Source organism: Aethalodelphis obliquidens, unplaced genomic scaffold (assembly GCF_003676395.1).
Source record: "Aethalodelphis obliquidens isolate GAN/ISIS:26980383/991018 unplaced genomic scaffold, ASM367639v1 scaffold18, whole genome shotgun sequence".
Lineage (NCBI taxonomy): Eukaryota > Metazoa > Chordata > Mammalia > Artiodactyla > Delphinidae > Aethalodelphis > Aethalodelphis obliquidens.
This window is the reverse complement of record NW_020837962.1, coordinates 9,880,092-9,907,937: the sequence shown is the minus strand read 5'-3', so window position 1 is coordinate 9,907,937 and position 27,846 is coordinate 9,880,092. Positions and strand designations below refer to the sequence as shown.

The following is a 27,846-nucleotide window of genomic DNA, read 5'->3' as shown; positions in this document are numbered from 1 at the left end:
CGGCCGAGTCCTAACTACTGGACCGCCAGGGAATTCCCTGCCCTTCCTTTTTATTCGGCACAGCTCTGTTGAATAGATGTGCCCCTGTCAACCCCAACCCCATCGTCTTTTGATAGACGTTAAGGTTGTTTCAAGGTTTTCACCGAAATGCTGTTGCAATGACCTTCCTTGTTTGTGTCTCTTGGGGTTCTTGTGTTTCTCTAGAACAGCTACCCAAAAGTGGAAGTACTGGATCAAAGAGAATGCCTATTCTGAATTTTAACAGATATTTTGCCAAACTGTCCCCCCTTTCCCAATAACTCCCGCAAATACCGCTCATTCCCCACACCTTTGCCAGTACCGGACAATACCAGTCTTTTAATCTGCACCCAGTCGCGTGGTTAAGGAAATGACGGGAAACCAGTGTGGCTGAAACAGAAGGGATAGGTGGAGCCCAGTGTTAGATGAGCCTGAAGAGGATGTGACAAAGGGCAAGAAAAGCGCCTAGCCCCGAGACGTCCTCATAAACACCCCCTCTAATGAATGGATCATTCAGTCTCAAGCACTTTCGACTTCCGCAGCCGACCAGCGTTCTGGGATTGCAGCCACTTGCCCGCCGCAGGGGTGTGTCCTCCGCAGGCCCCGCCTCCGCTGCGTGCGCACGTCGGGCCGCCTGCTTGGCTGCGGCGGCTGCGGCGCTGAGCTAGACGCTGAGTGACGCGCGGACTCGGCGCTGACGGGCAGCAGACCTGACCCGCGGGCGGTGAGTGTGCGCGGCCGGTGAGTGTCCGCGCCCTGCCGCCCCTCCCTCGGGGCTCCTCCGCGGGCCTGGCCCGCCCGGGCCCTCGGGAGCTGGGCTCGGTCGGCCATGGCCCGCTGCGCCCCAGCGCCCCCTTGAGGGAGCCGTGGCGGGCCAGGGGCGGGGGGCGGCCCGGAGGGGGCGAACGCGGCGAGCGGGGTGGGGGCCGAGCGGGGGGACCCCGCTTCCTAGACGGCGTTTCAGAGGCCCAGGGAGGCCTAAGCCGCGAGTTCGCGTAGTTGTGCCCCGGGGGAGGTGACCCCCTGGTCGCCGCGGGCGGACTTGGCGTTCCCGCGGGGCCTGCAGCCTCTGGCCGCCCAGCCCGCACGTCTGTCCACCTTGGGCCGGCGAGGACCCAGACCTGGCCCGGCGGCGGAGAGCCGTGCCTGGGCTGTTGGCGTGGGCCGGGGCTCTGCCCTTCCTGCTCTTGACTCACCTCGGTCCGTAGGGCCCTTTGAGTCACTGTCTTGACTGACGGAGTGACCCGCGGCCGCCAGATTGCGAGGGACCAACGTCAGGGGCAACCGGTTAGTCTGGCAGGGAGTCTGCTTGTCACCTCATAAGCGCAGTGCCCTAGGTGTATTAATTGTCTCGTAAAAGCTGCCAGGACCGCCTTGCACAGTCTTTGCACAAGGCCTGCGTCATGTCATTTAAATGACTTCTGATGAACTGGTTGTTGTGGTCTGTGGCTGTTCATCCTATTGTCTTGTATTCATGGCTCTGTGAACCACACAAGGCGGAGCATGATTGAAAAAATATAAACATCCTATGGCGCTCTACAGTTCAGGAAGCCCTCTCACTCTCAGCCCCTAACAAAACCCTGTGAGTTGATAGTTTTCCCACAGGTGAAATGGGTTTTAATGATGAATCTTGAGTTAAGAGATTTAACCTGCATCCCACAATCAAGAAGATGGCACAGATGGCCTTGTACCTGGTGGTCTGCTCCCAGATCCCATGCTCTTTCCTAAACAGAGCCATGGAGGTTGGAAATGGATTATGTTATTTAAACTAGACATTTTTCCCTCTCCCCCTAAACTGCCCTCCCAAGCAGAAGGAAACAGGGAGCTTACTGGTTTTATGTATTTGAATTTCTGTTAGGCATTAACCAGGTGTTTTGATTAAAATTTTAACTGTCATATTAAAATTTTTAGGTTTTCTTTTGCGAGGAGGAGGATAAGGAATATAAATGAGTAAATCTGTGCTTTTAAAAAAATTATTATTTTATATTTATTTATTTATTGGCTGCTTTGGGTCTTCGTTGCTGTGCGCGGGCTTTCTCTAGTTGCGGCGATCGGGGGCTACTCTTTGTTGTGGTGCATGGGCTTCTCATTGCAGTGGCTTCTCTTATTGTGGAGCACGGTCTCTAGGTGTGCGGGCTTCAGTAGTTGTGGCTCGCGCACTCTAGAGTGCAGGCTCAGTAGTTGTGGCGCCCGGGCTCAGTTGCTCCGCGGCATGTGGGATCTTCCTGGGCCACGGCTCGAACCGGGGTCCCCTGCATTGGCAGGCGGATTCTTAACCACTGCACCACCAGGGAAGTCCCTAAATCTGTGCTTTATTCATTATGTTTTTTTCAAGAAACATCACAAGACAAGACATCACAAGCTTACCAAGAGCTAACAGTTCAGTTGGGCATTTCAAGTTTACTTGGTGAAATTGGGAAGAGTTTTCAAATACAGTACCTAAGCCAAAATACTCTTGGGGGTATGGGAATTCCAGGGAGCTTGGAAACACACTTATTGAGTGACCTTGTCAGACTGGCTATGTGAAGAGGAAAAATCTGTGATTCCCCCATTGTCTGACTTGATTTCCTTTTTTCCTTTGCCTGAGCCAATGAGATGATATGCTGTGAGTCACCAGAGTCAGGAGTATGAGCTACTCCAGAAATGACAATGCCAAGGAGAAGGTGAATTACAGAAAGTAAAGTATTCATTGCCTTTGGCTTACCGTTCCTTGAGTCTGTTGAAAAGCAAAATAGCTGGGACCTTTGGGCTACCTTGGTTTTTTGGTTTCTTTTTAAAAGCTGACTCTCTTCATAGGATAGTTGGGCTCTGTTCATAGGATAGTTGGGCTCTGTATCAGGTTTGCACCAAAAACTGAAATATTACTCCTCTAGGAGGAAGATATTTTTGAAAATTGGAATTGTATATTTCAGTGTAAAATTCAGAATTTAGTTTGTAACTCCTTGGAGAGAAAGATTTGAACAATACATTACCTCCTTGTATATTATTGACCATAGTTAACTAAAAAGTGATAAATAGACATTTAATGCAGTCTCTTTTTCTGATACTAGTTAATGGGAGAATTAAGAGATCTGGGTCACATTTCCTTTTGTGTTGAACACAGTGAAGGTTTTTTGCTTTTTAACTTAATTTATTATATCTGTTAGGTTTGTTTGTGTAAAAGTATAGGACGAAAGCTCTGCCTTTTATTATTTATTTATTTATTTTTTTAAGAAGATGTCAGGGTAGGATCTTATTAATTTAATTTATTTTTGCTGTGTTGGGTCTTCATTTCTGTGCGAGGGCTTTCTCTCGTTGTGGCAAGTGGGGGCCCCTCTTCATCGCGGTGCACAGGCCTCTCACTATCACGGCCTCTCTTGTTGCAGAGCACAGGCTCCAGATGCGCAGGCTCAGTAGCTGTGGCTCACGGGCCTAGCTGCTCCGCGGCATGTGGGATCCTCCCAGACCAGGGCTCGAACCTGTGTCCCCTGCATTAGCAGGCAGATTCTCAACCACTGCACCACCAGGGAAGCCCCTCTTCCTTTTATTGTAATCTGAATAATCTCTCAGGGTATTTTTTCCCTGCTGAGAAGCAGTGCCATTACTGATTAATTCTTGCCAGCAATGAGAGAGAGTGGAGGGGGCATATCTTTAATTGGAACAGTTAATATAACTGCTTATACTGGGGTCTTCCTGTTTTTTACATGGAAGTTATTTCACTCTGGTGACCACTCGGGTGCTCTGTGATAGTTCACTCCAAGGTTTACTTTTCCCTGTTGACTTCATTTATTTACCATAAGATGTCTCCCATTATATTACACATTGTAAAGCCAGCTAATGAAGGCATCTGGCTTTAAATTCTTTTAAACGTTCTAATAAATCTGACACACAGTACTGAAATACAGCAGCCCATAACTGATGGTCTGGTCTAACAGTGTTACATATGTTTACAGGATATGCAGTTACATTTATTCATAAATCCTTTCTGTATGACCAGTGTCTTTCCATTAAGAATAACAATGGTTTTGTAGTTCACTATAGATAATTTAGAGGTGCGTAGCTATTATAAAGGGAATATGTTTACAATCAGCCCATCAGAGGACTGCATCTAAATTGCGATTGTGGCTGACTGCAGTGGAGCCAGGAACTCTTTCTGGGTCGTCATATCAACCACATCTATAGTCAGACCTTACAAGGTAATATTCTAAACCTTAACTAGGCATTTCAAAACAGCAGTTAAATTCATGAGGCTCTTCTCAGTGAGCAGGTTTTAATGTTGCTTTGATGTAATTTTAAAAGGCTTTTAGCAAACGTGCATTTCCCTATGTGATACATTTCTTTTAAGCAAATATTTTAATAGTAATCCAAGGGCTGTTTAGTCTGCTTTTGGAGTAGGAATTGCATCAGATTGCGTGTCTTCTTGCTGTTCAATGATGTGATGTTGAGGAGGGTTCTTTTTTCAAATGTATGCTTAAGTATCTCTCTCTCTGAAAGTCTACATATACACTAACTTTTTGTTTGCACTTCAAAATGATTGGATTAAGTACAAAATTGAGCTGATTAATCAATTTGTAACCATTATTTTCACAAACAGCTATTCAACACTAGACAATGTTGTTTTACATGTGTGTATATGTATCCAAATAATACATATTAATTTATATTAGAAAGAGTGAAAAATAAACGGTTTGTTTCTCCCCAAAAAGGAAGCTGTGGTATATTTTTGATCATGAGAAAAACATTAGCCCCTTGAGCTGCAGTTTCTGTGTCTGAAAAATGAGATTAATTCTTGATGAGCCTTCAAGTCTTGAGTGCCTTGAATGCTGCTTTTCAATCTAAGACAGGGGTTTCCAAACTTTTCTGTTTCACTAAGTTTGGGGTTGGGCCTGGGAACCTGTGTTTTTAAAGTTTCCCATGTGATTCTTGTTTGGGGCCTCCTTGTCTAAAGCCCAGGCTGGATGGAAGAGGGAATAGATTGGTAGGAAGGCAGAGAAGTAAGCGACAGGATACATGAGGAAGGAGACAGCAGAGAGGACAGGAAGGGCGGATTGCTGCACACAGTGACTGTGGTCAGCTTTTCTGCCAGAGGCCCAGCAAGTGGATATTCTTTTCTCTCCACTTAGGGGAAAAATTAATTTTTGTCACACAAATAGATTTGTTTCCTTCCCAGGAATATCATAAGTCTAATTATTGTCATAGTTCTCAGTAACTTTAAAAGGGCTTTGTGGAAGAATGGCATAAAGAGACAGGTGTCTAGCACCCCGCCAGCCTGACTTTTTCTCAATACTCCCAGCTTCTTGCCTTTCTCCCAGTGAGCTCTCTCAGTCTTGGAAGCCTCAAGTTTCACTGTCTTGTATTATATTCAATCCCGCAGTTACCTTAGGGCTATGGGAAGGTGCTAGCATGATTGAAAACAATTTGCCATCATGCTTTTAGCTCATCTAGTTGGCTGACCTGCCTCCTCAGTCACTGGGGTGATCATATTTATTATGCCAAACAGTGGGACCCATAGTCTGAGCATACAGGTATACTGAAGGAGTTGGTGAGACAGGATATTTGAGTCAGAACTGTCCTGGAAAATCTGGAACATAAGGCTTCATCTTTAGCACTGTTGTCTGTACTGCACAATTAGCATTTATACTATAATACACCTGTTACGTCATTTATCTTTCTATTTCTCTCTGTCTCTTTCTCATTTGAAAGCTGCTTGAGGTCCTGAACATCTTAGGCCTCTTTGTAGTCGTAGAGCCCATGAGCATTATAAGTGTTTGTTGATGATAAGATGGCATGTCACATGCCTTCCTTAGTACTAGATCTGCTATTCTCTCTGGCAAGACCACTAGGAGCTGCTGCAGAGGAGCTGTTGTCACCTGGAACTATTTCCAGGGCAATTTGGAGGAGGGCAGGCAGATGAAGGGGAACAATCGGTGAGCAAAACTGAGTGTGGGTGGGAGTGGGGGCTAGGTAGTAGTGTTTGAAGGCAGATGAGAAAAGCAGACGTAATGAAGTGGCATTAAACCTTTACTCCCTTGATTTTCTACAGGAAGGCAAGGGGAGAGTCACGCCTCCTCTTTGCTTAGTAGTAGCAGGTATCCCACTAATTAGAAAATAACTTTTAAAACACTCTATTCTGGGACGTCCTTGGCAGTCCAGTGGTTAAGACTTCGCCTTCCAATGCAGGGGGTGTGGGTTCGATCCCTGGTTGGGGAGTTAAGATCCCACATGCCTCGGGGCCAAAAAACCAAAATATTCAAAAACAAAAACAAACAAAAACATTCTATTCCTCTGCCACACTTGGGTTTTTGTCAGCCTCAGCAAAATTTCTAAGTGTCTGTGCTCAGTGTCATGTTTGTCTTGCTTTGTAACACTTTTTGTGTTTGCAAAAAGTCTTACCGGCAGACCCAGAAGGAACAAAGTGGGGTGACTGGCTGCTCTAGGTTATGCTTTCTTCCCTTTGCATGTGGCTTTTCCGGGACTTATGCCCAGATTTTAAAGTCAACACATTCAAGTGCAAATGCCTACAGGTAGAAGGACAAAGAAGCTAACTATCTGCCCATTTGGCACACATGTCTTGCCTCTATGGTGTGCAGACTATTGGCACTGAGGGGATGTACAAAAACAACAGCAAATCCAGCAATCCTTGTTCACAGGGGGTTGGCAGTCACCTTGAGGAGGTGCAAAACAGTAAATTCACTTTGTATGGTTTATGATTGTTGTTTTGACACTCAATATTCTGCGAGGTCAGGGAAGTATGGATCTGAGAAGTGGAAAAGATGATAATTTGAATGAAACCCACTGGGTTAGGTAAAAGACAGAGTAGGAAGAGAAAAGAAGGAAGGAGGGGAAACCCCTCTTTAATGAATAAGCATTAAGGGGTTTTACTAAAAACATATTACCCACAAAAGGAATGTCTCTCATAAAGTAACTCATCTAGAATAGGGATTCTTAACCTGAATTCTCGGTCCACAGGTGAACTTTAGGGGCCTGTGGTTGCTCTGGAATGGCATAGGTAGCATTTTTTAAATATATAATTGTTCTGGAGAGAGAGTTTGAAGTCTTCATCTGATTTTTAAAGGGATTTGCAACTTCAAAAGGCTAATGATTATTATATTCTGACAAATACCCTTGCTACCCATCTTCAGAAGTGCACGTCTGTGAATTTGTATCTTCAGATGAGGAGGTATTTCCATGGAAGATTAGAGACAGAAACCGTAGGATTCCTTTGTAAACAAGAAGCCTTCTACCAAATATCAAGTGTCATGGGACATACTTGAGTGTTCATGCAAAGGGCAGCATGTTCCCACATACACAGTGGTCTAATCTGGTTCCCAGGAGTGGGGTAGCTAAAGTGCCTTTACCTGACTGGTGTGAGTAAGGCTCCAGGTCTGCCCTCAGGGACCTTATAGTCAAGTGCAGCCAATAGAGTGTGTACCTGTCTGTGATACAGAGCTAGAGCCAAGCAGGAGTGTTGGGGAGAGGGTGAGTTGGCACAGAAATCACATGCTTTTTGGAAGGTCAGGATGTTTTTCAGAAACTACTAGACTGTTGGAAACAAGGTATGAAAGAGTGGAGGGAGCCCTGGGCAGGTCTGTGAACAGTGCCTAATTCAAGACCAGCTTCCCTCTGCTGCTTTGGACATGCAGACCTAAAAGACTGTCCTAGAGCTGCCGTCACTTAGCACACACGGCGAGAATGGAAACCGTCTGTTTCAGAGTGAGTGCCCTAGCTGCCCCAGACCACAGCCAGCAAAGCATGCTGAGCTCAGGGCTCCTGAGGGCGGAGGAGGAGCTGAGCTCCTGCCTCCCACCCACCCTGACTGCTTTAACTGTGGATGCTCCACTGTACTTGCTCCATGTATTAGCCTTCCGTGTAGGGTTTGGTTTGAGAAAAGGGGTGAGCATACCTCTCAAAGCCCTGGAGCACATGATTCTCTTCCTTTCTTGACATTTGCCCTCCCCATCGTGTCTACCTTTTTTACCCCTAGTTATTCATTCATTATTGCCTAATCAGGTCCTTAGTCAGCAGTAGATGTTCTGGGCTATTTGAGTTTCCTCTCGATAATGATTAGTGGTGACAATGATGTTTGACCAGTTCTGGAGACCTCTTGGGAATTACAGGCACCCATTTCATGTATCTTTTTTTTTTTTTTTTTAATTTATTTATTTTACTTTTGGCTGTGTTGGGTCTTTGTTGCTGTGCGCGGGCTTTCTCTAGTTGCGGCGAGCGGGGGCTACTCTTCGTTGCAGTGCATGGGCTTCTCATTGCGGTGGCCTCTCTTCTTGCGGAGCACGGCCCTAGGCACACAGGCTTCAGTAGTTGTGGCACGTGGGCTCAGTAGTTGTGGCGCACGGGCTTAGTCGCTCGCGGCATGTGGGATCCTCCCGGACCAGGGCCCGAACCCGTGTCCCCTGCATCAGCAGGCGGACTCCCAACCTCTGCGCCACCAGGGAAGCCCTCATGTATCTTTAATTTATGTATTTTGTGCAGGCTGCCTCATGGAACAGGAAGTTATTCGTTTTACAGTGGCAAAATGCTGTTTTTTTAATTTAATTTTATTTTTGGTAAATTGCGATCACTGTAGCATTTTACTTTTCCCCCTTGCAATAATAACCTAATGCTTTGGTGTATTTCCTCCAAAATGTGCTTAAAGACAGGATATGGGCATGTTAAAAGAAGGTTGACACCTTCCCTAGACTAATGAACATGAAGAGAATTCTGCTGTGAAATCCCTTCTCTAAAGCCAACTGGGGGAAAATAAAGGGTTTTCACAGAGGTGGACAGCAGGAAGGGTCAGTGGTTTGTGCATGCATGGAGTGGAGGAGTGCTGGTAAGCGTTTGTTACCTGGACTGTTAAAATTTTGCCTATCCATTTCTTTTCTTTTCTTTTTTTTTTTTTTCCGGCCGCGCTGTGCAGCATGTGGGATCTTAGTTTCCTGACCAGGAATCGAACCCGCATCCCCTGCAGTGGAAGTGCAGAGTCTTAACCACTGGACCACCAGCGAAGTCCCACCTATCCATTTCTTTAAAAAAAAAAAAAAAAAAGGTAAGGCAGTATTCTGCTCTTAATCAGGCTTTCAAAGTCCTTAAAATCTAAAAGGTGTGTGGTCAATAGCTGTATCTGTAGAATGTTAGGAAGCCAGTTTAAAAGCAATGCAGTGCAACATTTCTCTTTCAGTGAGCTATTTGAGCACAGAGCATCATGTGCTTGGTCCCCCTACAAGGTCTGTGTCACCCCCCACCCTCCATCAGTAGCAATTTCTGCAGTAAAAATACTGCTCAAAGATGCTTACTCACTAGCCAGGCATTTTTCTTATTTCTGGGATTCACTGTTAAATGTTCTCTTTGTCATCTGCTCTTTGAGAATACCTTGATTTTGAGAATACCTTACATTCTGGAAATTGTCTATTCACTCAGCAAACCCTGATTAGGTAGGTACCCTGTGTTGGGCTGTAGGAGACAAAGATAAATGAGCCATAATCCGGAAAAAAGACATGTGTACAAATAAATACTGTAACAGAATACAAGTGCTATAATAGATCATGAAAGGCTTACTTAGGTAGCCCTTAATGTAACATCATGCCTCCAATATCATCCAGCTCATTGTTATCTAGACCTTATTTTTAGAAGCAGTACAACTCCATTTTCAGAGGCATAGGGGAGCTGCTCTGTCTGAAATGGGTGGGGGAAACCCAGTCTTTCCTGCTCTGCCTCCTGTTAAATACCATCTTCCCTGCAGCTCACTGAGAAGTGCCTCTTATTTTATAAATGAGGATGTTGGAGTTCAGGGCAGTCGTGTAATACAGCTAGCTAGCGCAGACCTGGTAGTAGAGCTTAGTTCTCATCCTTAGCCTACTTGTCAGTCAGACACCAGACTGATAAACAATAATTAGATTTTCTCCCAGTTTTATGTTCTATTCCTCCAAGAAGTCAGTGAGCACATTTCTGTCAGGGCTTCACCTCTGCCTGGCTTTGTTACTGAGCCTACTTTAAAGGTTTTGCCTCCTAGCGATCTAAATACAAATCAGTCCTATTCCCAGGAAGGTACTGTGACCCTTTTCATTGTCATCTGTGGGCAGTGCCAAGTTGCCCCACCTACAGCCTCTTCTGTTTTCTGGTGGAAATTCAGTTTCCTCAGAAATCTCTGTAAAGGATATTTGATGAAGGTGTGATGGATGGTGTGAAGCTTAGCCTGAAAACAAAGCTCTTCTTGTCTCTGTAAACTGATGAAGGGATGAGAGGTTCGAGCGGGGTTTTTCAGCCTTGGTGCTGTTGACGTTTTGGGCTGGATAATTGTTGTTGTTATTGGGGTGTGTGTGTGTGTGTGTGTGCGCGCGCGCGTGCACACTTGTGCTTTCTGTGGGATGTTGAGCAGCATCAGACCGACCTCAGACCCACTAGATACCAGTAGCAGAGCCCATCCTCCAGTTGTGACAACCAAACATGTCTCCAGGCATGGCCAAATGTCCCTTGAGGGATAAAACGGCCCCCATCTGAGAACTGCTGGGTTAGGGATTGATCGGCAAGAGACCTAAATGGAAATCAGAATTTTCAAGTACATTTTTCATTTACCTAAATTTTATTTACAGCGATGAGCTGCTCTAAAGAAACAAAACAGTAACATGTCCCGTCCCCGATCCTGACCCTCTGTGGCATGGAGGGGCTTCACCTAACTCATGTTCAGAGCCTCCTTAAAAGAATTTGAACTCTGGTGATCATCTTCCTTTAGGTCCTTTGCAAATTTTATTTTGCTAGAAATTCCAAGGTTTTTCTGTTCCTTTCTTGGTATCTAGTGTTATCAGAATGAAAACAGAGGTTCTTCACAGTGAGCATTCAACTCAGTCTGTGATCCCAGTATAGATTTGATGCTACCTGTAGGGCCTTTCATAGAGACAGGGGTTTTTCCATTTCTTAACTAAAAGTATACAGGAACATTTGTTAACTTTAAGTGACACTTTCTTTAGTTTATTAATCAGCATCATACTATATGGCAGTTTTATAAGTAAATTATCTCATTTTTATACCTATGTTGCAGAGTTGTTATTACTATCCTTACAGATGAAGAAACTGAGACTCAGAGAGGTACCTGGTCGAGGGCCACCCAGCAGGTGTGCAGCAGAACCAGGGTTTTCTCTCTGTCCTGCCTGACTAGAGCCTGTGCCTTGACCACAGCCCTTTGCTGCCTCTCAGCCTGTGTGTGGCAGGGGATTCTCTCTTGGCTGGGCTTAGTTCAGGTCAGGTTTGTTGGGCGCTTACCATAGGCCAGCTCTAGAGATCATCATGCGATTCAGTCATTGCCTCAACTCCTTTGGTGTCCTGTCAGCACAGTAGCATTGTGCTGTGCAGATAGGACTTCTGTGTGTATGGCTGCTGTTAGATTTGTTGAGCCCATCTTCCAGAAACTTTGAGGTGGAGGGATTCGGTCTGCATGTCATAGGATGTATACCGAAATACAAATACTTATATTTGTATCTAAGTTAATAGTCACATTTATACAGATGCTGAGCTACTGCCGGTGACTACTGCATGGGGAGGCTGTGTCCTGGGCATTTCGTCTTGGTGAGGAAACTAATGCACATGGCTGTGGAAATTTCATGGATAGACCAGGTAGAGTAATGTGTGATGATCTGTTATCTCTTACCTTGGATCTGAGAAGGCTTCAGTGAAGACCTAGAGTATCTAGAAAAAGAGTTTGAGGGCATTTTGCTAAGTAATCACTGTGCCACCTTGATTTTTCTGCCTTTCAAGTATGGTTTTGAGGGGTGTTGCAAGTAAATTGTTACTAACAGTGAAATTTTTGAATATTTTGTCTTTCAAAAAATAAGTTTTATTGAGTTAAAGATTATCCTTATAAGTCAGCTCTCATTCTGAGATGCTTTTTAGAGTGGAAGAGAGGGCTGCTGTTACAACTAACTGCTGATAACTTCACATCACCTACAGTATATTTTTTCTACCCTCTAGCTCCTGGCTACTCCTAGGGATATTTTCATCCATGTACAAATAGGCCAGATATACTGAGGGAGGAAAACAGTTGCACACCCCCATTCCTAGGAGCTGTTGCCTCATTTATTAATACAGGGAACCAGAGAGTTGAGTGGCAGCAGGCTGCCTACTCTGTGCTCCTGACTGCTCCTCCAGTGGAGGCAGGACCTGCTGGGAACGCTGGGAAAGCCGAGCCTCTTACTCTAAGAAAGTCCGGTAGCTATTGCTGCTGGTCCCCTGCCACCATAGACACAAGCCTGTGAGGACAGGGCCAGGCTCTTGGAGTTGCCAGTTCTTGGTCAGGGCTTGTTTCCTTGCCACCACTTCACCCACCCCTTCCCCTGCTGCCAGAATCTAGGCAGTCGTGAAAAAGCCTGAGAATGACACCTAACTCTGTAGGGCTGTGGAAATATGTCAAGATCCCAAACAGGTCCAAAGTGAGACAGAGGAGCCACCTCATTAGATTATTAGATTGACCAATGCCTTGGCCTGTGGAGTTGCTAATCTTATAAGAAGTTTATGTTGATGTACTTCCTATCCATCACACTACTGTTTCAAAGGCAGATGTATTTTCAGTAGACAGAAAGGACTGAATAGGTCTTAGACACTTAACACATGGAGGACACGCTTTCAGATTCTTAAAACCAGGTCTTCTGTTTCTCTGTAGTTACTATGGTAATAGGTACTATAGAAATGTGCAGACTCTATTGTGACTTCCTCTTGGTGTTGGGATGCCCCAGAGCCTCTGGCTTCATCGTCCACCAAGACCTGGCAGATCTGGCTGCTTCCTTCCAGGCACTGAGTGGTGGCAGGGGTCGGGGAATGGAGTCCCAATCCTCCCCCTTGGGACCAACCATCTCCAGCCTTGGCCTGCCGTGTTAGTCAACAAAAGTAGGGCTCTCCAGGGGACAACCTTCTCGGGTTGCCCTGTATTCTGAGTGAGCCAAGATGAGAGTTGTGGGGATGGGCAGCAGCAGCTTCTGAATCTTCAAATGGGAGCCTGAGCATTTACTTCTCAGAAATCATAGGACTGAGCTCACTTTTCATACTAAAAAAACAAATGGCACTCAGTGGTTTAGCAAACCCCTCCACTGTTAGCGTAAATGCAGTGTAATATAACCTCAGTTTCCATGTTGCTAGTAGTCTGTCATGACACCCTACTAATTTCACGTTCATGTACCACTGAGGGTTAGCTGGGGACACAGGAGGAATCACCTTGCATTCAGAAGGACTCAGGTTTGGTCCCAGCTCGACTGTTTACTCTGAGTGACCTTGGCCATATTACTTAATTCTCTTGATCTTAGTTCCTTCATAGTCATGGGATTCTGCTCGAAAGTGACTTAGTCTGGTGTGTCCACATCTGTTAGACTTTAGTCTGGTGCTCTTCCTCTGCACCACCCTCTCTTGGGTGAACTTGAGGGCCTTTGGTCCCTGCAAGGATGCTGCTTAGGTTCTGTTGATCCTGTTTGTACAGAGGAAATTACCTGGGAGCCCATAGCACTTCTAGGTTTTCCAAAATGGAAATTCAGCAGAAGCATCCTAATCATCCACTCTCTCCCTCAACTCCCAAATGCTATTTGTAGTCATCATTTATGAGAGAAGCTGAAGTCACAGGTGACAGTTGTTGCACCTGAGTGAAAGGAAATGTGGCTGATCACTTAACCCACAGGACATGTGCTTTCAAGATTGTTCCAAAGTTGGAATGATTTTTGTTTGATGGAGATGACCCACCAGCATTTACTCTGTTACAACCAGCCCTGTAGATGTCTGGTGCCTAGGCTTTGTTCTTATAAAATCCCAACCTAACCATTTTAGAATTCAGTCAGTACTTCAGCCCCTATCCCTCCAGGTCCTTCTCATGGGACTAAAGAGTCTTGTCTTCTCAGCCCTGAGACCCAGTGGCACTCAGGGAACAAGGGCAGGTCTTGTATTTATTTCATTTGTAGTAGGAAGTGGCGTCTTTGGTGCCAGCAGCAGTAGATTTCTGGCCTCTTCTCTGCTCTTTTCAGTGTTTCAGGTTTCGTCCCAGTGTTTGCTTTTGAATTCTTGCTCAGCTGTATTAGAATGTGCTACAGATGAGCCCACCCCTCCATAGTGAAAAAAGCCTGCCAGAGAAGTCTTGGACTTCCTGAATCACGCCAGTTTTTGAGGTTACTAAGAGACTAGTGCCCTTAGTTGCTTTCTGGTTGCTTGTTGCCCAAATATGCAGGTGTGTGTTGAGTAAATCTGATGCAAGAGCTTTGTGTCCCTGGACTCCCCACTTTTCCAGGAATCCTTGTTTGAACTTGCTCTTTGTCAAGAGGTTAATAGTCATCCATTCATTCAATGAACTGTGGGATTGAATTCACCCAGTGATCAAAATGAAATGGGTGAAGCTTGTGTGTAAGATTTCCTGAGGTGTGGCAGCACCAGAGTTCAGAGACCTCAGGTCATTTATTCTTGAAACTCAGAAGGTATTGATCTAGGTGATGTGGTTTCCTCAGGGTTTTGGGAGGCCCCTCTTATCACTGCTTCGTAGGGTAAGAGCTGAGTCAACCCTGTGCACCGCTTCCAACATCCAATTTAGCCAGCATCAAGCAGCATCTGCAGTGTGGATTTTCTAGCTTCAGTGGTCACAGGTCTCACCTCAGAAAGAGCAGGAATTCCCATTTCCTGACACTGTCAGAGGATGAGGGCTGAGTCAGAAGTCCTCAGGTGTGACCTGCCCAGAATTATCTATGGATTCACCAAATTTCACATTCTTCCTCAGTGTTTCAGAATCACCCAGCTGCCCGTTTTCGCCAACAACTTTCTCAAGAGAGCATTTGAGCAGCGTTAAGTTTCATGAAGCACTTGTGCACACATTAGCTCATTTAGTCCTTACAGCACACTCGAGAATGTGGAGCAAAGAGAGTTTTGTTACCCAGTTTTATGGATGATGAAACTCAGCCTTCAGAAGGTTATGACTTACCTATAGCCATGGAGCTACTAAGCATTGGAACTCCAACCCAGATCTTTCTAACTCTAAAGACCATACCCTTTGTGCAGGGCCCAGCTACCTTTCCATTCCCGAAGGTGAGCTGGGTCTAGAGCAATAATCAACAGTAAGTGGGAGCCCAAAAGTGGCCCCTGTAAACTGACAGGTCCACTGAGCTCCCCCCTCCCCTGCATCATTCCAGCCCTCCCTGAGGTCTGGGAGCAGTGCAGGGACAGTCAAGGCTGTTTGCTACAGAAAACAGGTTGCACCTCCTCTTCATATCCATATGCCAGCTGGGGTGCAAAACTGGCCCTTGGTGCAGGGTTTACGCTTATAAATACTGGATTTTAAACAGTGCTGAGGAGAGCAAGTTTATTTCCACGTTGCATCCGGGAACAGGGCTTCTTCCCCCTGTTGAGAATTTCCTGGTGTCCTAGCACGGTCTGAAAAAAGCTCACCAGGAGTGTCTTCTAGGGTAGACCAGCTAGTAAACAGTTCTGAGTTCATTCTCAATTCTTTTTGTAACATTAACATTTGTTATAAAGTGGTTTCATGGTCATTATCCTGTTTGATCCTAGTAATAGTCTTTTGTTGAATGCTGGGCAGGTATTCATTGCATTTTACAGGTGAAAAATGGAGAAAGCTGGAGAGATTTGGAAGCTCTGAAGAGATGCACCTTCCTGCCCCCTGGCTTCCTCTCTCCTTCTCCCTCTCCCTCCACAGTAGCCCTAGCATTGTTTGTTCCCCAGATCATATATAGGGTTAGAAGGAGGATGTTAGAATTTACTCGTTTTGTGTAGACAGATATTCAGAAAAGAACTTGCATGATGAGTAAGCAACCCATTTCTTTCTTTTTTTTTTTTTAACATCTTTATTGGAAAAAATATGGAATGCTTCACAAATTTGCATGTCATCCTTACGCAGGGGCCATGCTAATCTTCTCTGTATCGTTCCAGTTTTAGTATATGTGCTGCCGAAGCAAGCACAACAACCCATTTCTTTATCTGCTGAGGCTTGCCTGGTAGGAGTATGTGGCACCATTAAGAATTGACTTGGCCTGATTATGGGATTGTTCAACAGAAACAGGTATTCTCACTTAAAGGTGAAAAGGGGATGTAGAGAAGGAACAAATCCTATAGTCCAGGAAAGGGGGTGTCTTGGACTCTTGTATTCTGTGTTTATCATCTGAAAACATTTATGGGGCACATATTGTACATGGTTTCTGTGACAGGTGATGCATCGTTTTTAACTATGACCCTCCTGAATGTCACAATATGTGGGTGGGGTGAGATCATAGACAAAGATGTATACAGTTGAAAGGTATTAGTTCAGCCAGAAGAGTGGAAAACACACAAACACATCTCCATGGGCTGTGGGAAGAAGGCTGCACCAATGACCAGAGGCACCTTGAGACAGAAGAAACCAGAGGCCTCATTACCAGCAGTACTGGCTAAGAAAAGGAGTCAGAGCCTGCTGAGGCGCCTGCCCTCACAGGCCCGCGGGTGAGGAGCAGCCTTGCTGGGCAAGGGGAGAGAGGATGTGGGACTGGGCCTGTGTGGTGCTGTCAGAGGGACCCAGGGAGTCAGTGTCCACCTCTGATGTGGGGAGAGCAGCCCGGGGCAGGGACTATGGGGGAGACCCTGGGCTGCTGGAGCCCTGGGAGAGGACTCTGGGGGAGCAGCAGAAAAAACAACACTGGCTCCTAAACGAAAGCAACAGCCCAGCTGGGCCCTGTGAGGTGAGAATGGCCTTGGCCAGCTCAGAGGCATGGGAATTATAAACAAGTCATTAGTTAGAAAAAAACCAGACCACCAGAAAGAGGGGTGGAGGTAGAGAGAAGGAGGGAAGGAGGGAGGGAAGGAGTCAGATTTGAAGAAAAATAAAACCAGATTTCATACCATTTAATTCAGAGAGGTAGTACCCAACTAAATTTTTTTATTATTTTACTTGGTATTTTAGAATTTAATCCATATTTTATTGTCACCCCTCACCCGCCCCCTTCATTTAGCTAGCTTTGTCAGTAGGCATTTCATTCATGCATCAGCAACAATTACAGCTCAGGTTGGAGATTCCTCAGGGTGCTGTGCTGTACATGATTTGGAACATGGTATTGGACTCTGAGAAACTCAGAGTATGAGGGAGTCTTGATCTGTCTTGTAGGATGCTTATAGTTTAATGGGGTGGGAAACAGGCTGATGGCACTTGTGGAAGATGAAGAATAATCATCTCTTATAAATGTGACGCCACTTCTAGACCGGAGTGAACTCTGAGCCGCCAACAGCCTTCTAGGAGGCAGGCAGGGACTTCTGGTGCCCAGTAGGAAGCCATTCGGTAGGGAGGGAGCAGCCACTCACCTTCCGTCTGGCTGCTTCCTCCTCTGTGTATGTGGGAAAACAGCACTAGCTCATGTTGTGGGCATCCCATGAGTTGCGGTAGCTGATAGCTGGTCACTGTCAATTCCAGTCAGGCAGGAGAACTGTTCTCATTTCAGGGAGCTGATTGCCTGCCTTTCCTCCCCCTTCCCTGCTCCTTCCTCTCTAGTTCTGGCCAAGCTCAGCAACCTGCCCCCTTCCCTCACTTGTGGTTTTCCAGGGCAAAGAAGAAGAATGGGAATGAAAAAAAGAATTGTTACGGATGAAGTCTCCACTGTGCCTTTTGGGATCACCAGGTGGGGAAGGAGTGGTGATTGTGTTTCCGTCTGGCAGCCGTGTCCCAGGCTGACTGACCTGAGATTTGCTGATGTGAGTCTCTATGGAGGAGGATTTAATGTCTTTGAACATGACTGTTTTTTCAGAAGCCCTAGAGTCTTGATTGAGCCTGTCATTTACCAGGGCAGAGGCTTTGAAATGAGTGTTGTGGATCTGCTGGGCCAGGTCCACAGGAGGGAACATTGGTGATCGGGACGTTGCTGCCGCTTCTCTCAGATCAGGTGTAGGAGTGGGAGTGAAAACCAGTAGTGATCGGGTGAACAGCTAGGAGTACAGGAATTATGGAGTTATGGAAGTAGATTTTACAAACAGAAAGTCACAGTTTTCTGGAAGTAGAAGAGAGAGGGCAGATCGACCTTTCTAGAATTAGTAAGAGCAAAGTAAAGGGCCCAGGGGACTTCCTGGTGACCACTTGGTACAGTACAGGGTCTTAGCTGGTTTCCTTGGTCCAATTGCTCTCTCTCTCCCTCCTCCCATGCCTTTCCTTCCCCCCTTTCAAGAGAATTGAGCCACTTTATATGAAAGAAGGAGCCAGTTAGCTAAAAAGTCCAACAAATAACAAGTATTCATAGTTTTCCAAATTCCCTTCCTGTCACCATCAGTATACTTAGTTGTAGATAGTCGTAGTCAGTGTTTGGGGACCTTTTTTTAACAAAGAAGTTTATGTAGACTTCTTTATGCAGGGGTAGAGCCCGTCAACTTGTTGCTGTGGTGCCAGGATTCCATTGTTTACTGTTGTTTGAGTAGCCCTGCCCTGTATTGTTAGACTGTGTGACTTTTTGCAAATGTCATAGTATGGCTACTTATCATTTTGATTACTGTTAATACTTCTTGAAGTGTATTTCCCACAGTGGAATATTTTGGGATCTTTCTGTTTTTGTTGGGGGGGTTGGGGCAGCTTCTTGTTGATAACAAGAGGTTGAAGTCTAGAAAGGTTCCACATTTATGATTTGGCCTCTGATTTTCTAGGGATTACAGTGGTTCCTACAAAGAAAAAAGGATTTGAGTGTAGAAGTCAGCCTGACCAAGTTTGGCCATGTAGCTTTTCAGAGAATGAAGTGATTTCTGTTTCTGACGTGCAAGGTGGCTCCTGAATGCTGCACCCCAGGCCACTCCCTTGAGGAACAGTGGCCAGGCCTCAGGAATGGACACAGCCCTCTTCCTGGCACCGAGCCTGTGTGGGTTGAATGTACTAACTGAGCCTTGCTGAGAATGTTCTCCTTCCCTGCCAGATGGAGTTTTTAGCCTGTGTAAAAACTCCAGGACTCAGTATTCTTGCCACTGGGATGGAATAAGCTGGTATCTGTCCTTGTTTCAAAGCAAAATCCTTAAACCGTGTTTTGAGTTTAGAACCTGTTGAAGTAGTGGACCGCAGAGTGCGCTTTGCTGGCCACAGATGCCTGCTGTTGGCGGCACGCATTACACCCACCTTCATTCCTTTGGATTTGTTGTTCAACATGTGTTTATGGAGAGCCTGTTATTTTGGGGGCCCTGGAGCTACAGCAGTGAAGCAGACAGCTGTGGCCACGCCCCTGGGGGCAGAGTCGGGCCTCCTGAGAGCTGGGAGGAAGGAATTAGGGGCTGTTGGGCAGGACCAGGTTGAAGAGCGTGGGCGGAGGGTGTGCCTGAGGGAGGACTGGCACAAATAAAGTGCTGCTGAGAAAAAAAAAGCCAAGACGGGCACTGGAGGAAAACTGGCTTTGCCTTCCTCTGTGTTTTTAAGAGAAGCAGAAGCCTTGTTGCTCAAGTGACTACACCTCCCAGAATGTGCAGTTATCAAGTAAAACAGTTAATGGTCAGATTTAATCGCTCATACAATCACTGCTGTGCAGCATGATGATCAGGTGGAGGAATTTACCTAAGTTACTGCAGTTGGTAACCTAGGCAACTGAATGGCATTTGTTCTTGTCTTTGCCTGATTTTAGTTTTTTCCTGTAAGCAGCATGCGGGCTGCAGTCCTCAGGTGCCTGGGGCGTGTCCTCAGTGTGGCCGTGCACCTGCCTAGAGCCTCTGGGGCCTTTTACTGCAGCTCCCTCCTGTGGGAAGCCTAGAACTCTCATCTCAGCACCCTCTTCTCTCTGCAGTCTGAGTGCCGAGCAGCTGGGGACAAATTGTGGCTCTCAGGGTCCCTAAGGGAGTGGAGCTCAGATGTTCTTTCTTAAAAGTCTGGGGAATTCCCGGGTGGTCCAGTGGTTAGGACGCCACACTTTCACTGCTGAGGGCCCGGGTTCCATCCCTGGTCAGGGAACTAAGATCCCATAAGATCCCGCAGGCCGCGCGGTGTGGCCAAAAAAGAAGTCTGTAAAGTTGGGTCAGTATGAACAAGCTGGGGGAAGCTATGTGGGGCTTATTCCACAGTTGGCAGAGTCTACCTCGACCCCTCAGAAAGAGGACACATAGCTGGGTAGCCTTTCACCATCTCTGTGGACTGTCCAGTTTCTAGCTTTGTTCATACTATTGCTTGATCTAGAGGCACTTCCTCTCCCCCACCCCAGATCCCGTCTGTTGTTGATGGTCTGCACCATACCGTCACCAACACTTTGATAGAGAAGAGTGTATCTAATTTGGAGTCAAAAGAAGGTCCCATTTTCTATATTTTGCTGTTTCTTTTTTTTTTTTGCGGTACGCGGGCCTCTCACCGCCGCGCCCCCTCCTGTTGCGGAGCACAGGCTCCAGACGTGCAGGCCCAGTGGCCATGGCCCACGGACCCAGCTGCTACGAGGCATGTGGGATCCTCCCGGACCAGGGCACGATCCTGTGTCCCCTGCATCGGCAAGCGGACTTAACCACTGCGCCACCAGGGAAGCCCTATTTTGCTGTTTCTTTTCTCTCTTCTTTTCAGCTTTATTGAGTTATAATTGACAAAATTGTAATTGTTTAAAGTGTGCAACGTGATGATTTGGTATATGCATACATTGTGAAAGGATCCCCACAATTAAGTTAACACATCCATCACCTCACATATTTACCTTTTTTAAAAAAATAAATTTATTTATTTTATTTATTTTTGGCTGTGTTAGGTGTTCGTTGCTGCGCGCGGGCTTTCTCTAGTTGTGGTGAGCGGGGGCTACTCTTCGTTGCAGTGCGCGGGCTTCTCATTGTGGTGGCTTCTCTTGTTGCAGAGCACGGGCTCTAGGCGCACGGGCTTCAGTAGTTGTGGCCTGCAGCCTCAGTAGCTGTGGCTTGCAGGCTCTAGAGTGCAGGCTCAGTACGTGTGGCGCGTGGGCCTAGCTGCTCCGTGGCATGTGGGATCTTCCCAGACCAGGGCTCGAACCAATGTCCCCTGCATTGGCAGGCAGATGCTTAACCACTGTGCCACCAGGGAAGCCCCTACCTTTTTTTTTTAAGTGAGAACACTGAAGATCTATTCTCTTAGCAAATTTCAGTTACGCAGTACACTATTATCAGCTATAGTCACCATGCTATTCATTAGCTTCTCAGACCTTATTCAAACTGAAAATTTGTACCCTTTTACCAGGCATTACCCATTGCCCCCACTCCGAGGCAGCCCCCGTTCCACTGTGTTCTATGAACTGAACTTTTTTTTTAAAGATTGTGCATGGAAATGGTACCATGCTTTGTCTGGCTTATTTAACTTTCTGCTATTTTCTAAGTGTTCTTGGGCAAGTACAAACCATTATATCTAATATTTACTGAGTGCTTACCAAATGGCAGGCACTATGCTTCCGTATTTTCACTTAATCCTTCCTGTCATTAATCCGATTGTATAAATACTAAATCTAAAGGTGAGAGAAGGTTCAGAAAGATCCTGCTGAGCAAAACCATGCCTTATAATATCCCCAAAGATAACAAAGAAGATGTTATCTAGAGAAAACTCAGGATATTTAGCAAAATACTAACTGGTTGTATCTGTGGGGTGAGATAGAGGTTGTTTTTTACTCTTTATACCTTTCAGGGACCTTTATGCCTTCTTTATACCTTTCAAAGACCATTTCTTGTACTTCTTTGTTCTGCTTGAACAAAGAAGTACCTATTTCTGGGTAGAGCTCAGTAATGCTCAGTAAGTAGATGCTGCTTGAGGTAGAAAGTTAAGGTCTCTTCTTTTCTTGGCTTGATTTGGCCTGAGTTGGTAGCCCTGGTCTTGCGTTACTTTGTTAGTTGTTGGTGCAGCTGTGCTGCTGTTCATCTGGAAAGTTCCCAGATGGGCTCCCACCCCTTTGCACTGCCGGAGTGGAGGGTGAGCTTGTTGTGTTCTGGGACCGTATCTCCCTGGCTGAGGAAGGCTCAGCCGTGGCAGCAAGCAGCAGGCACCGATTGGCTAACTTGTTATTTCCATCAGCCGGGCAGAGTCTGGAGTGGGCTGGGGACAGTTTGCTTGCGTGGTGACTCAGTGTAGCTGATGCAGGTTTTCAGGGGCCTTTCAAGCAGCTCTGCTTTAAAGCAGAGCTGCTCTGAATGGCCTGGCTTGACGTTCCACTTTGTGTGCTTCTCTGCACAAGGCCACCTGCCTTTAACAGGTAGGCTGGACTGGCTTAGATGAGCTTGCTGCCGCACTGAGAGCTGCTGCACTGCTCTTTTTTTTAAAATGATGTTTTCTTTGTTATTTTATGTTTTGGATAACTTTTAATTTTGCTATAATTTCAGAAATACAGAAAAGTTGTAAGAATAGTACATAGAACTCTTGTGTACGTTTTATCCAGATTTACCATCAGCATTTTGCCTCATGTGCTTTACTTGTGTGTGCTCCCCCCTCCATGTACGTGCCTGTACACACACACACACACGCACACGCGTGCTCTTTTTCTCTGTCTCTGAACCATTTGACAATAAGTTGCAGGTAGTATGCCCCGTTACTTTTGAATACCTCAGTATGTGTTTCCTAAAACAAGGACGTTCTCTTAACTAACCACAGTGCAATTATAAAAAACAGCAAGTTCAGCATCAGTGCAATACTGTCACCACTGTCCATGTTTTGTCCATATGCAGATATAGTCCCAGTAACGGCAAAGCTTTATTTTTAACAAAAACATTCCTGAGGCACGTGGGTGACTCTTTGCTTATGTTGCTCAGGGGAGAGCAGAGCCAGCAGGTGTTTGGGGGACGTGACTGTCGTGGGCGCCGCATCACCTACTCCTCATGTCTCTGCAGGACCAGAGTAGTGAGAGCAGCAAGAACCACACCCGGCAACGATGTCAGCGGAACTGGAGACCTCAGAGGGGGTGGATGAGCCAGAGAAAAAGAGCTCTGGGGCCCCAGAAAAAGAAAACCACACCAGGTGAGCGATGGGGGCTGGCCATCTTGAGTCAGGTGGGCCCAGGGCCTGCCATGCCCAGCACACCTGGCTTTAGGTGCTGGAGGCACCAGGTGTGGTCAGAGTCATGCTGCTGTGGTTCCCGGACGCCAGGCTGGCACTGAAGAGACAGCATATGGCACCCTGGGCTGCTCAGCGCTCTGCCCGCTCCTTCTCACCGTCACCTCCATCATCGAGGAGGCAGGACGGGCACTGCTAGGAATGCTGAATAGTGGAACTTGATGATATTCCTGGTCCTTTTTTCTTCTTAAAATTCTAAGCGTTTTGTCATCTGGGGTGAGAAAGGGTAATCAGAGGCAAAGCTGGCACCTTTTCCAGTGTCTCCCACCCCCTCGAATGTGGGAGCAACTCTAACTTCAGGGCTTTCCTTACTGGGGAGGACCAGTTCACTCAAAGCCTCTAGTTACCTGGGCCTGTTCTTCACTGTTCTTAGCCTGTCCTTGTAGCCCTGTCATTGGCAAAGTTCTTTTTTTTTTTTTCTGAATATTTATTTTTTATCAAAGTATGGTTGATGTATAATATTATATAAGTTACAGGTGTACAGTATAGTGATTCACAATTTTTAAAGGTTATACTCAATTTATAGTTATTACAAAATATTGGCTATATTTCCTGAGTTGTACAATACATCCTTGTAGCTTATTTTATACATAGTAGTTCGTACCTCTTAGTCCCCCACCCTTATATTGCCCTCCCCCTTTCAATCTCCCCACTGGTAACCACTAGCTTGTTCTCTATATCTGTGAGTCTTCTTTTTTGTTATATTCACTAGTTTGTTGTATTTTTTAGATTCCACATGTAAGTGGAATTTAGTATTTGTCTTTCTCTGATTTCACATAGCATAATGCCCTCCAAGTCCATCCATGTTGCTACAAAAGGCATTATTTCATTATTTTTTGTGGCTAAGTAATATTCCATTCCATATATGTGTATGCATGTATGTATTATATATATATATATCTCACATATTCTTTTTTTTTAAAATTGGAGTATAGTTGCTTTGCAATGTTGTGTTTCTGCTGTACAGCAAAGTGAATCAGTTATACATATATCCACTCATTTTTAGATTTACTTCCCATTTAGGTCACCACAGAGCAGTGAGTAGAGTTCCAGCAAAGTTCTTTTTTTATATCTTGAAATAATTGCTAATAATAAACTATTGTCAGCACATGAGTGATATGAGCCAGTCTCCTAAAGAAGCCAACAGAGGCTGGGCTTCGAGAGGTCAGGTTTTTCTCGCTCTAGTAGATGATTGTGTGGACGCACGTGAGCCCCTACTCGGTGCGTTCTCCACTTTGTCTGGTACTGGCTACTGGCATCTGTCAGCACCACTCCATCCTGCATAATTTTGTTAAGCAGCACAAACCTAGGTCCTGGCTCTAACCTCCCCGGCCTTGATCTCATTTGCATCCTCCTACTCCTGGACCCAGCCACATGTAATCCTGAAGACACTGTGGGTCCAAGGTGGGAGGAAAGCAGCAGGGCCACCCCAGGAGATGCATGGTCAGTCCTTCTCAGTGGTGTGGATTCCAGGAGAGACATTCCCAAAGGTTATCTGTTCCCTGAAGCCAGCACACGCTGTGGTGTGTTTGTTCGGGCACTAGGGGGCCACAGTAGCAAAGCGTCATTCATTTGGGTGGTTCAGAGAGACACGGATACTGTGGAGGAGTAGGTCACAGTCATCCAGAGTATCTCCCAAGTCCTTGGAGCAGACTCACGTCTGCCTGCCCTGTGCTTCTTGGTAAGAGGCTGGAATCAAGTTTCTGAGCAGCCTCTGCCTCTAGCTCAGCAAGTGGTCAGCCTAGAGCTGGGAAGGGCTAATACACACATGCATGCTCTCTCCATAGGATGGTGGACCTCTCCGAGCTCCTGAAGGAAGGGACCAAGGAAGCGCATGACCGGGCAGAAAACACCCAGTTTGTCAAGGACTTCTTGAAAGGCAACATCAGGAAGGAGCTGTTTAAGGTTTGTGCCCTAGGTCATGGACTGGGTCGGGCTGGGGGCCTTAGTCCCATGAGGAAGCCCCCCTGGAGAGCCTTTCTCCATACTACATGCTTTCTCAGCGTCAGGCTGTGGTTTCATGTCTTAAGTGGAATAACATAGTGATGTAAAGGAAGTGATCCATGTTCCAAAGAATTCACCGTGTCATTCCTTTAAGAAACAAAAGCTTCCTGCACATGTGAAATAATTCACTGTATAAAAGTAGGCCTTTGGGGAATGGAGGGGGGTGCTACTCGAGCTTTTGTCTACAGCTGCTCAGAAGTGTGGGCAGTGGGCTCGGGAGTTGCTGGCCAAGGTCTCCCTTTCCCATGGTCTCCCCATCGCCCTCGGCAGCTGGCCACCACTGCACTGTACTTCACATACTCGGCACTTGAGGAAGAGATGGACCGGAACAAGGACCACCCAGCCTTTGCCCCCTTGTACTTCCCCTCGGAGCTGCACCGGAAGGCGGCGCTGATCAAGGACATGGAGTATTTCTATGGTGAGGACTGGGAGGAGCAGGTGCAGTGCTCCGAGGCCACCCGAAAGTACGTGGAGCGGATCCACTGCGTGGGGCAGAATGAACCAGAGCTGCTGGTGGCCCACGCCTACACCCGCTACATGGGGGACCTCTCAGGGGGCCAGGTGCTGAAAAAGGTGGCCCAGCGGGCCCTGAAACTCCCCAGCACAGGGGAAGGGACCCAGTTCTACCTGTTTGAGAATGTGGACAATGCACAGCAGTTCAAGCAGTTCTACCGGGCCAGGATGAACGCCCTGGACCTGAACCTGAAGACCAAAGAGAAGATTGTGGAGGAGGCCAACAAGGCCTTCGAGTACAACATGCAGGTACTGCCAGGGGTCAGGCGGGAAAGGGCCTCTGACCGCGGGGGGCCGCTGTGGGTCTGCCTGAATGAACATCAGTGCACTAGGACAGAGGGGCTGCCCAAATGGGCATCAGTGCACTAGGACAGGAGCTACAGCCTGCCCGAGAGAAAGTCAAGGGACCAAACAGGCCAGAGAGCACTAACCCAGTCATAGCTCTGCCTTGTTTGATAGCCTGTGTGTTGTGTTTTGGGAAGGCGAGTCCCCAGCACATTGAGGGGTTGGGAAGGAGAGAGCCATCTCCCTCCCTCTCACCCCAGGATTCTGGTCTTAAGGAATGGGTTTCCCCCTTTTTAGCAAGGATTGCTATGAGAAGTCCTACTTGATAAGTTCAGGGAGAGAACCAAGGAGAGTGAGAATGACTCAGTTTACAAGTAGCTGTTAGATGGGCCCAAGTCTGGGGAGGCTGATTCTGTGTCCAGAGCCCAGGCCCAGCCCTCAGCACCAGAAAGTTGCCACGGGAGGTGGTGAAGCGCCAGCCTGACCACAGGCCTGGCAGCCCTCTAGTCTGATCTCAGCAGGCCTCTGAGGGCCACTTAGGCTAGATCAGCCCTGTCAGGGCCTCATTCTCCCATGTTCCTCCTTTTCTGTTGTTTCTTGCTAAAAATACCCAGTGGCTGGAAGTAGGGAAGTACCAGTGCTCACACAGTGTCTTGGGGCAGCGCTTTTGCTTTCTCCTATCTGTCCCCTGGTAGTTTCAGTTGTGGGCTGTCAGTCTGGGCAGCACAGGCGCAGCCACACCTCCCAGAGCTCGGCGGTGGGGCACAGACTGGGGCTGCTGCTCTGCACTCCTGAGCAAGCCTCGCCTGCTCCAGCTCCGTGTCCAGGGGAGAGAGATTTTTCTTTGAAAACAGAGGATACACAGTCCAGTGATGGCTGTCGATCCTCTGCACCTGCAGATATTCAGTGAACTGGACCAGGCTGGCTCCTTGCTGGCCAAAGAGACCCTGGAGGATGGGCTCCCTGTGCACGATGGGAAAGGAGATGTGCGGAAATGCCCCTACTACGCTGCTAAACAAGACAAAGGTAGGTCTCGTGTGTCCTGAGCTCCCCCCAGGGTGGTTGTGTCCGTGTCCCCCGCTGATGCCATGTCCCTTGTTGGTGCTGCCGTGCAGGTGCCCTGGAGGGCAGCAGCTGCCCCTTCCGAACAGTCCTAGCTGTACTGAGCAAGCCCAGCCTCCAGTTCATCCTGGCCGCCAGCGTGGCCCTGGCTGCCGGCCTCTTGGCCTGGTACTACATGTGAAGGACCCACCACCCATGCTGGCGCCCTCCTCCTGACCACTGGCCTGCCCTTACCTCCACCCACGACCAAACTACCACCTCAGGTGACTTTTTTTTAATGCTGGGCTTGAGAAAACAAGCAACCAATAAAAGCCAGATGCTAAAGCCTTTGCCTGTCAGCATCCCATCTGTGGGCCAAATGCTGACCTGGGTGCAGGTCCACCCTCCCTGCAGCCCCCAGGCCACGGCAGCAGGAGCAGCCAGTGCAGCTCAGCGGGCCAGCCTGGGCCTCTGGAACCAGCTCTGCTGCTGGTGCACCCACACCTCTGACCCCAAGGCTCTTTCCCTCTGCTCTTCCTCGTCATGTTGGCATTTAGGTGGGTATCTTTCCCCTGTTGGGAGTGGAGTAGCTAGCAAGTTCAGGCTCCCATAGCCCTGGGGTCGGGGGGGCTCCCTAGATGTGGCTGCTCTTCTGCAGGACCTCTCCTGGGGGCAGGGGCCAGGAAGGGGGCAGAAGCCAGGCTTGCACCCTGCCTCAGAGGCCCTGGGAGCTCTGTCCTGGGTAGCCAGTCCTCATGCCTCTCAAGCAGAAACCTGAGTGGGGTCTGTTTGCCCATGGCCTGTCTTCTCTGACCTGTGGAAATGCTACTGCACTCAATAAAATGGACTCTGACAGCTGCCTCGCTTCTTCCTGGTGTGATGTCATCCTTCTCGATGGCCCCTGGCAGCCCCTCATGTGCTCCCAATACTGCCGGTCCCGTTCCAGCAGCGCACCTCTCCAGGGCAGAGTCACTGTGACCATCTCACAAAGACCCTTAAAGTCCATGTGGTCCCGTGGTTTTCTAATTCTT

General features: G+C 47.2%; 1 protein-coding gene and 1 non-coding gene across 11 annotated transcripts; one reads left to right on the top strand and one right to left on the bottom strand.

The window, feature by feature from the left end:
• Positions 1-721: 721 nt before the first annotated feature.
• HMOX2 (heme oxygenase 2) lies at positions 722-27,674 on the top strand. 10 transcript variants are annotated; one of them, XM_027117528.1, is made up of 6 exons: positions 722-742; positions 22,750-22,876; positions 24,760-24,877; positions 25,247-25,738; positions 26,674-26,800; positions 26,890-27,674. In XM_027117528.1, exons 2-6 carry the CDS (start codon positions 22,791-22,793, stop codon positions 27,015-27,017), a joined length of 951 nt encoding a protein of 316 aa, XP_026973329.1. In that variant the 5' UTR covers positions 722-742; positions 22,750-22,790; the 3' UTR covers positions 27,018-27,674. The 10 variants fall into 10 exon arrangements, with proteins under 10 accessions (XP_026973329.1, XP_026973333.1, XP_026973332.1 ...); XM_027117532.1 differs by lacking the exon at positions 722-742 and adding an exon at positions 1,287-1,305; XM_027117531.1 differs by lacking the exon at positions 722-742 and adding an exon at positions 2,292-2,681.
• Positions 15,812-15,918, bottom strand: LOC113626660 (U6 spliceosomal RNA). The gene has a single exon (XR_003435215.1). It is a non-coding gene; the product is annotated as a U6 spliceosomal RNA (small nuclear RNA).
• Positions 27,675-27,846: the final 172 nt, after the last annotated feature.